The 10,376-nt window shown below is 35.9% G+C and overlaps 1 protein-coding gene and 2 pseudogenes across 1 annotated transcript; 2 read left to right on the top strand and 1 right to left on the bottom strand.

Moving 5' to 3' along the window:
* Positions 1 to 2,367, top strand: part of LOC18016115 — a 31,034-nt pseudogene extending 28,667 nt beyond the window's left edge.
* Positions 2,368 to 2,960: 593 nt separating this feature from the next.
* Positions 2,961 to 4,702, top strand: LOC18016113 (annotated as a pseudogene).
* Positions 4,703 to 9,344: 4,642 nt separating this feature from the next.
* On the bottom strand, positions 9,345 to 10,376 carry LOC112086417. Its single transcript, XM_024155332.1, has one exon. The coding sequence runs from the start codon at positions 10,374 to 10,376 to the stop codon at positions 9,345 to 9,347; it is 1,032 nt and encodes a 343-aa protein (XP_024011100.1).

Genomic DNA, 10,376 nt, shown 5'->3' with positions numbered 1-10,376 from the left:
ACTTTATGTCTAGACTAAATTGGTTTTAAAGGTTGGTTGTTTTTTTCTAATTTAAACTAAGGCAAAAGAGAGTAAATAAATCTATCCTAAAAAGCAAGTAAAGAAATCGAATGAACGGCAATAGAATAAGTAAAATATTGAACTAAACAAGATAAGGCAAGTAAATATCGCATGAAATGTAAATAAAGCAAGTAAATAACGAACTAAGGAAATTGAAATGCAGGTCTAAGAAAGCAAGTAAAAATCGATGGAAATTGTAAACTATGGCTAAAAACGCTGAGCTTTCGGGAACTCTAAGGGATCATAATCGGTTTTAACATTAGGGTAGATAGATTGGGATTGACGGATAACAATATATGGGTTCTAGAGCTAGAGTACGGCGGTATGACTACGTCACTGTCGTGATCATAACCAACTGTTTCTCGCAACCCTGACCAGTAGGTTTCCACTCTGGCCCTGGAAGGGAGAGAACGCAAGAGCTGCATAAGACTCGTCAATACTCACGATCTCGCCGCAGGTAGGTTTCCACTCCTACGGAAAAATCGCCTGTTTCATTCTAGGGCTGATACTTAATGAAAACTTTCGCAACACTAACTATCTAGATCAGATACTAGGTGATCAATCAAGCATACATGCAATAAGAACAAGAATAAACAGAGAACAGGTCGAAATCCCAGATCTATAAACCTAGATGTCTTAATCGATTATGAGAGCCCCTTTCGGGAGCCCTAAGCCCAACTCGGGATCTACTCAGACATGGCTGAGTTCGACATCATCATTGGTTTTAATAAAAGTAATGAAAAACAATAAAGAAAAGAGATAAAGAAAGCTTCTCTATTGAAGAACTCGGACTTGAACAATCTTCTACAAAAATCTCATAAAAACGGCTAAAGGAAAAGGGTTTCTGTAAAGTGTGTAAAGGCTCTCTAAAAAACGACCTAAATGACATGTATTTATAGTCTCCAATGCTCCATGGTCTCTAGGGTTCCGGAATTGAGGCTGGGAATGACTTTGGGCTTCAAATAAGTGGGCTTTAAGTCGGACCTTGAATGCCGTGGTCGGGAGTGCTGTGACCGCGACAATTGGCTTGTTTCCTGCGGTCGGGAAGCTTCTGACCGCGGCAAATAGGTTGCTGGCCGCGGTCGCGTGAGCTGCTGGCCGACTCCGCGTGGCTTCGGGGCTAATGGATTATCTTGATATCCAACCGTTGGAATGTCTCCAAACCAAGTGCATTTGAAAGCTGGTTGATTCTTCTATAAGTTGTCCAATTTTGAGGGTGATCAGACGGTAAGAAGGTCTTCGTCTCTCCATGAGAGTTCTGACGGTCTGCATTTATCCAAAAGAGTCTTTTTGTTCTATTTTGTGCCTCTTTATCCCAAATTACCTGAAAAGTCTTTTAAAATCCGGAAACATAGAAATCCTTTGAAAACCTTTGAAAATAGAGTAAAAACACCTGTAAAAAATATTAAAGTGATCCATAAAAATGGTCAAAATCCGGTGTTATCACAATGTAATCCTTATCTTTTGGATTTCAACCACATGATCTTTTAGGAGAAAATCCTTATCTTATCTTTATCTCTTGTATTTTAACCACATGATATTTTAATCAAATTTTTATCTTATCCTTCTCTTTTGGATTTCAACCAACAATTTTTTTTTAATAAATGAGACTCATTCTTCCATTGATGAACCAATATCACAAATCTCATCTTTTACTAAAACAAAATATTCTATGGATCCATCAGAATTTTCTTTTGATATCGAAGCTTACAAAAGAAAATCTGAAATTGAAGAGAGGTATATCGCAGGCGGTTTCAAAAGCGTCAAAAAAAAATAGAGGAAGACTATCCACGCCGTAACAAGAGAAAATACTTCAAAAGAGATCATGTAGCAGCAAATCAAATACTCATTGACGACTATTTTGCCAATCAACCTACATATGATGATGTAATGTTTCGTCGGCGATTACGGATGCGAAAACATGTCTTTCTTCAAATCGTTGGAGACCTGTCAAGCAGTGACAACTACTTCATCCAACAAGTTGACGCAGCCAATAAAGAAGATATATCTCCACTAGCAAAATGTACCACAGCCATGTGAATGTTAGCATATGGTATGGCAGTAGATGCGGTTGATAAATACATTAAAATAGGAGGTACTACAGCATTTTTCATCGATTTTCGTGGAACGACGTCAGATGAGAATATTATAAGGCTAAATTGCAGCAAAATCAAGCCTTGCAAAAACATTGTTATGGATGAAATTAACATTACTACGATGGATGGAGAAACACCTAAAATTGAATGCAGCTCTGTGGTGGGAAATTCTGACAATTCCATTGTAACGGCAGACTGTTTTAAAGAATAGTTTTCTATGTTTACAAGAAGAAAAGAACAAAAATAGAACTAAGAAAATAACATTTGGTTTTTTAGACTGTCAAGCAATATTATCTATATGGTATAACAATAAATGGTTTAGTCTTATAATTAATGCTACACAAGTCTCACATTTTTCGATCCAAAATCACTAATTGAGTAATATTCATAATGATCTGATAGGACCTATGAGCAACTTTTAATCTCTTTAGTCCAGTTATTTTGGTCTGGAAGAAACATATGATTGAACTTATTGAAATGGACTAAATTTTCCTCTGTATCAAATTCAGCAGGTCTGACTAAGAAAAAAATTCTAAGAAAAGAATGTGTATGATTTTGGACAACAGATTTATTTGCTTTTTTAAAAAACAATATCTATTTAAATTGCTATGAAAAGAATTATGTGTTTATTAATACAAACTCTTAATTATTTCAATTTCTAAAGTAAAGTTTAGTTAAAAAGAAAATTCTATAGGAAAGAAAAGAAACATAAAACAAATAGTCTACGTATGAGAGAAATTTGACTATATAAATGGATATGTGGTGAAGGTAAAGAGAACATCTCGAACAAACTTTTCTTAATAAACAAATGAAAAATACAAGCTCTGAATCATCTCCCGCCGATGGTAAAGACGACGACATAGCCAAGTCGCCGTCAAGCGGATCACAAAGAGATCTGGTGAGACTGATGTTGTTGTTCACCACCGTCGCACTTTCTTGCATTTTGGTCTACAAATCTTCTGGTAATCCTCTAATGCTTCTGCCTCCATGGAAGAGCAATTGGTTTTCACAAAACCAAACTCCCTTTAACCCGGTGGGTTTAAAATTTTGGATGATTGCTTTGTTTATGTCGTTTACATGTAGGTGTTGACCATTAGAATCGTACACTATAATGTTGTTATCATTAATCACTCTTTTTTTTTTGTAAAGAGTAAAAACAAACGTGTGAAATCAATTCCATTTACATGGCCTTGCACCATCCTAACTAGTTCTATATTTGGACAATAGAGAGAACAGGTTTGGGAACTTAAAAGAGTATTGATGAACGCATCAATGGAGGACAAGACGGTGATTATAACAACATTAAACAAGGCATGGGTGGCTCCAAACTCAATATTCGACTTGTTTCTTGAGAGTTTCCGCATTGGAATTGGAACCAAAAAAATTGTTGAAACATGTGATTGGGGTTTGCGTGGACAACAAGGCATATAAACGATGTTTGCAGGTTCATCCTCATTGCTACTTTATCAACGCCACTGATTCGAACAAACTTGCTGGTCCGAACAAGTTCTTGTCTCCCGGTTATTTGACGCTTATGTGGCGCCGATTGAATTTTTTAAGAGAAGTAATTGCCTTAGGCTACAACTTCATCTTCACGGTAAACAATATTTTCCCACTCTTTTTGTTTCATATCTTTCCAAAAATTGACTCTTTTTTTTTTTTTATCAAAACTTGCTCTTGAACCATTTGTTTTGTAACTACAATCAAAATATACATGAGTCTAGATAGTAATACGAAACTTGAAGATTTCCTAATCCTAATAGGATACCTTGCCGCAGGGGGCATTGTAGATTTTAAGTCAACTAATAACAACATAACCATAATTTGTATTTTAATAAAAGTACTGTGGAATTCTAGTAAGTTGTTTGCATCCAATTGACACTTGCTTTACCTGACTGATTTTCTTATATTACATTTAGGATGCAGATATTTTGTGGTTTCGCGATCCATTTCCAAGGTTTTTCCCAAACGCAGATTTCCAAATTGCGTGTGACAATTACAACGGAAACTCTTATGACAAGAGCAATTGGGTGAACGCCGGGTTCATATATGTCAAGGCGAACAACAAAACCTCAAAATTCTATAAATTTTGGAGTGGCTCGAGACGAAGGTTCCGTGGTAGAAAGCATGACCAAGATGTATTTAATCTCATAAAAAGAGATCCATTTGTTGCAAAAATCGGAATCAAGATAAGGTTTCTCAACACGGTTTATTTTGGAGGGTTTTGCCAGCCGAGCAAAGACATTAACGTAGTGAACACAATGCATTCTAATTGTTGCACGGGTTTGAACAGCAAAACTAGGTATCTTAATGGCCTTCTTCGCGATTGGAAACAATATTTATCGGGGAATACGACTTTGGCAGAGACTAAATGGAAACGTCGTCATAGGTGCGGTCGTCACTGGAGGTAGTATATAGTGACGGTATTTTATTTATATCGTGTAACAATTTGTATGTAATATAAGTCTATGGATTGAGGGTATACGACTCTTGTGATGAATGTAAAAGTACTCAAACCAAAGAAAATGTAATATGTTAATTTATACTAAATGAATCTAAAAAGTTCCAAATGCTTGGTAGTGTAATGGTGTTTTGGGATTTCCTTGCAATATATGATATATCAACGTAGTGGAAATAAACATTATTGAAGTGGATCTAATAACAAAGCACCCTAGCTAGCTTTGCTAAAATTCAGTACAGCATAAATACCACCAAACTACAAAAGATAGCTGTTAAATTCCAAAATATCATGTAATGCCACAATAAATGTATATTTTGTAAAATCAATATGTTTGCAGTTAGAGTCGATATAAACCAATTTAGTAATGTTTAGAGGTAGTATCGCTTTCTTTCTTTGTAACTAGTTTGGGGGAGAATACAAGAAATACTTCTAGTTTAGTCTCTTCTGAATTTTCAGCTTATAAATCACATTTTACCCCAAAAATACCCAATTCACTCAATTTACGCAAACTCCTACTTCTCTTTCCTTTGTTTTTTTCATGAGTCATAGTTGCAAAACTGTGTCATATTTACAATATTTGTCACCTATTGAGTCATAATTACTTTATACAAAAAAATAAAGAAACGAGAGAAAAAGAGTCTCTCTTTTTTATGTATTATATAATATAAGTGAGTATATATATGTTTATATGTGTATATATATTATATATTATATTATTTAGTTTTGGATGGTGGGGTACGAAGGAGAAGAACGAAGGAATAGAGAGAAGAGAAGGGAAGCTATTATGTTTCACTTGTGTAACTTATAAAATTTACAACGAGGTAACAAACATATTTATAGCAAACATTAATAAATATAATAAAGAGAAGTTACCGACATAGTAAGTCAGTCTATGACGGTGAAATCAGATGAAAATAATTATCTTTTTTAACATTCCCCTTTAATTATCCATCATCTTTAATGTATTATGTACTGCCTTGTTAAAAACTTTATCATAAAAAAATTTAATGGGATAAAAACCATGATAAGGAAAAAAGAGTACAGTAACGTAATCTCTCCCTGGAATGATGGATATAACGTTTCTTCATAAATCTCGCAAATGACGCATTCCGATACTTTGAATATGCTTTCTGAATATTGTAGTAAGAAACGCCTTTGTAAAGAGGTCCGCCGCATTGTCACTTGAACGAACATACTGGATATCGACTTCTTGATTTTTCTCGAGCTCTTGGGTGTAAGAAAAAAATCTTGGAGGAATATGTTTTGTTCTGTCACTCTTAATGTAGCCTTCTTTTAGTTGAGCGACATATGCAGCATTATCTTTGAACAATTTCGTCGGCTCTTTGTTGATGATTATTCCGCTTGTTTCTTGTATATGATGAATCATAGATCTGAGCCAAACGCATTCTCTACATGCTTTATGAAGCGCAATAGTTTCTGCATAATTTGAAGAAGTGGCGACTAATATCTGCTTTTGAGAATGCCAAGAGATTGCGGTTCCTCCAAACGTAAAAACATATCCAGTTTGAGATCGCGCTTTATGGGGATCTGATAAATAGCCTGCATCTGCAAAACCAACTAAACCAAGTTTGGAGTTTCTAGGGTAAAACAATCCCAAGTCAATTGTTCCTTGAAGATAACGGAATATATGTTTTATTTCATTCCAATGTCTGCGCGTAGGGGAAGAACTATATCTTGCCAGTAAATTTGTAGCAAATGCTATATCCAGTCGGGTACAATTCGCAAGATACATAAGTCCACCAATAGCGCTCATATAAGGTACTTCAGGACCTAATATTTCTTCGTTATCTTCACAAGGTCGAAACGGATCTTTTTCCGTATCGAGAGATCGATTAACCATTGGAGTACTCAAAGGAGTCGCTTTATCCATACAAAAGCGTTTTAATATCCTTTTAGTATAATTTGATTGATGTACGAATACTCAATCTCGGAAATGTTCTATTTGTAATCCAAGAAAAAACTTTGTCTTTCCAAGATCTTTCATTTCAAACTCTTCTTTCATGTGAGTTCTTGCATCATCAATCTCTTTTTGAGTTCCGATAATGTTCAGGTCATCCACATAAACAACAATGATCACGAATCCTGACGAAGATTTCTTAATAAAGACGCAAGGGCAGATTGCATTATTCACATACCCTTTCTTTATCAAATATTCGCTTAAGCGATTATACCACATGCGTCCGGATTGTTTTAATCCGTAAAGTGATCGTTGTAACTTGACCGAACATATTTCTTTCGATTTGGAACTTAATGCTTCAGGCATTTTCAATCCTTCTGGGATTTTCATATAAATATCATTATCAAGTGATCCATATAAATATGCTGTCACAACATCCATTAGATACATTTCAAGATTTTTGGATGTCGCAAGACTCATTAAGAATCTGAATGTAATTGCATCCATAACCGGAGAATAAGTTTCTTCATAATCAATTCCCGGTCTTTGAGAAAATCCTTGAGCGACAAGTCGGGCTTTATATCTTGTCACCTCATTTTTCTCATTTCTTTTTCTCACAAAAAACTCATTTGTACCCAACCGGCTGTACATCTTTAGGTGTTGTGAAAATAGGTCCAAAAACTTTCCTTTTATTAAGGAAGATCAATTCTGTTTCTATGGCCATTTTCCACTTCTCCCAATCAAATCTTTTCTGGCATTCCAATATGGACCTTGGATCTGGATCATCAATTTCATATTCAATTTCTTTGCATACAGAGAATGAGAATATTCCATCATTATCTTATATTTCATCTCTAGCCCATAATATCCCATCTTGGGCGTAATTGATGGAAATCTCATGATTTTCTTTGTCATTTTTCGTCTTCAGGACATTTCTCTGTATGTGGTTCTTCTGGACCATTTTCATTTTGTTTTCCCAATTTCTTTTTCTTTCGGGGATTTTTATCCTTTGAGCCAATCGGCCTCCCCTCTTTAACTGAACTTTGGGTTCATTCGCTATTTTTCCATCATTTTGTTCTTCCAGAACATTAATTCTCGATGGAACATTTGCAGCGGGTATATATGACTTTGTCACCATTTTCGTATCTGTGAACGCATCTGGTATTTCATTTGCCATATTTTGTAAATGTACAATTTTCTGAACTTCGAGTTCACGTTGTTTCGTAGGGGGATCAAGGTGCAACAAAGATGGTGTGCACCATGTAACATCTTTTGGAACTTCTTTAATTCCTCCCCCTAACGCTGGAAATTCATCTTCATTAAAATGGCAATCGGCAAAACGTGCCGTAAACATATCACCAGTTTGCGGTTCAAGATACCTAATTATACTCGGTGACGTATAACCGATATATATTCCCAATCTTCTTTGCGGCCCCATTTTTAATCTTTGTGGCGGGGCTATCGGAACATAAACCGCACACCCGAACACACGCAGGTGGGATACATTTGGCTCCTGGCCAGATGCTAATTGTATTGGGGAATATTTATTATATGAACTCGGTCTTATCTGAAGCAATGCCGCTGCATGCAAGATAGCATGACCCCATACTGAAATTGGGAGCTTTGTTCTCAATACTAACGGTCTAGCAATGAGTTGTAACTGTTTAATCAATGACTCAGCCATGCCGTTTTGTGTGTGAACATGTGCAACAGGATGTTCAACATCAATTCCCAATGACATACAATAATCATTAAAAGCTTGGGAAGTGAATTCACCAGCGTTATCAAGCCTCACTTTCTTTATCGTATAATCAGGGAACTGAACTCTCAACCTGATTATTTCGGCAATGAATCTAGCGAAAGCCGTATTACGTGTTGTCAATAAACACACATGTGACCATCTACTGGATGCGTCAATTAATATCATAAAATATCGAAATGGCTCGCATGGTGGGTGAATAGGCCCACATATATCACCATGTATTCTCTCTAAGAATACTGGAGATTCATTTCCGATTTTAGCTGGTGATGGCCGAGTTATAAGTTTTCCTTGAGAACAAGCATTATACATAAATTCTCCCGATTGAAAAATCTTCTGGTTTTTCAACGGATGGCCATTAGAATTTTCCACAATTTTCCAAATCATGACTGAACCAGGGTGCCCTAATCGTTCATGCCAGATTTTAAATGTACTTGTAAACTTCGGGTTTACAGTAACATATGATTCAGTCATATTTATCTTTGTGGAATATATTCTGGAGGATAATGCTGGTAATACTTCCAGTACAACTTTTCTCTCCGAAATAACTGATGTAATGCAAACATATTCAATGCCGTTCTTATTCATAGTTTCTATGTGATATCTATTTCTGCGGATATCTTTGAAACTTAACAAATTTCTGTAAGATCAGGGGAATATAACGCATCATTTATTTCAAACTTTGTTCCCCTTGGCATTGAAAAACTGACTCTTCCGGAGCCTATAATAATTTTTGCATTACCAGATATTGTATTCACGCTTCCAGCGGAATCTTTCATATTAAGAGAGGAGAAGTACTTTTTATCTTTTAATATTGTGTGCGTTGTCGCACTGTCTGCCAGACATATATCTCCATCCTCGATCTTAATCTTTGACATTTTCTGAATTTAAGATATTCATAAAAGATAAATTAATATAGCAAAACAAAAGTTTATATTATAATAAAAACTTTTTTTACAACAAAAAGTATATTTTTAAACATTATATTTTACATTTTTATTTTTTCACACTATGTATACATCATGTCACATCTTCTTCTTAGAGAAGATTTTACTCGTTTTGTTTTTCGTTGATATCTTCGGGATCAACGATGAAATCAGATATATCGAGATTTGTATCATCGTTTATACCATCAAAAGAAAAACTAGATTCACCATGGATGAAGTTGGTTTCACTTTCTTTTCCTTTCGCCTTTTGCGATTCTCGGTACAGATCGGCTAAATGTTTTGGCGTACGACAGGTACGAACCCAATGTCCTTTCATGCCGCATCTGTAGCAAGCATTCTCATGTTGCTTGTGACCAACTTCATTACCTTTGAACTTTTTGTTATTTCTTCCATCGTTTAAATCAGCAAGACGGAATCTTCTTCCTCGTCCACGACCTCGACCACGTCCAAAACCTCGTCCACGACCACGATCATTTCCGCGACCGCGTCCACGTCCACGTCCACTTTGCCAATTTTCATGGCTTGACGATGCAACATTCACTTCTGGGAATGATGCTGATCCAGTTGGACGAGTTTGATGGTTTAAAATCACGAGTTCATTATTTTGTTCTGCCACCAAGAGAACTTGCATTAACTCCGAATACTTCTTGTATCCGTTTGCCCGGTATTGTTGCTGCAGGACTACGTTTCCAGGATGAAATGTTGAGAGAGTTTTCTCAATCATATCATGATCACTTATATTTTCTCCACATAACATTATCCTGGAAGTGATTCCAAATAGAGCGGAGTTATACTCACTAACGCTCTTATAGTCTTGGAACCGGAGATTCAACCACTCATGTCTAGCCTTTGGTAAGATCACATATTTCTGGTGATCAAACCTATCTTGGAGTGATTGCCAAAGATCTGCAGGATCTTCTTTCGTGATATATTCATCTTTTAAACCATCATGGATATGGTGGAATAAAAAGATCATGGCTTTCGCCTTTTTCTCTTCAGAAACTGTTTTTGTTTTATCGATGGTATCAAGGAGCTCATTTTCTTTTAAATGCATCCTTGCAGCTACTGCCCATCTCATATAATTTCTTCCAGAAATATCAAGGGCAGTAATCTCGAGTTTTGTCAAATTCGACAT

The sequence above is a fragment of the Eutrema salsugineum genome, unplaced genomic scaffold, assembly GCF_000478725.1.
Source record: "Eutrema salsugineum unplaced genomic scaffold, Eutsalg1_0 scaffold_20, whole genome shotgun sequence".
In the NCBI taxonomy this organism is placed as follows: Eukaryota; Viridiplantae; Streptophyta; class Magnoliopsida; order Brassicales; family Brassicaceae; genus Eutrema; species Eutrema salsugineum.
Note: the sequence above shows the minus strand (reverse complement) of the source record. Positions and strands in the feature narration are given on the sequence as shown.

Coding starts and splice junctions, on each gene's coding strand:
- LOC112086417 (XM_024155332.1), bottom strand. CDS start 10,376: ATGTCGAATTTGACAAAACTCGAGATTACTGCCCTTGATATTTCTGGA.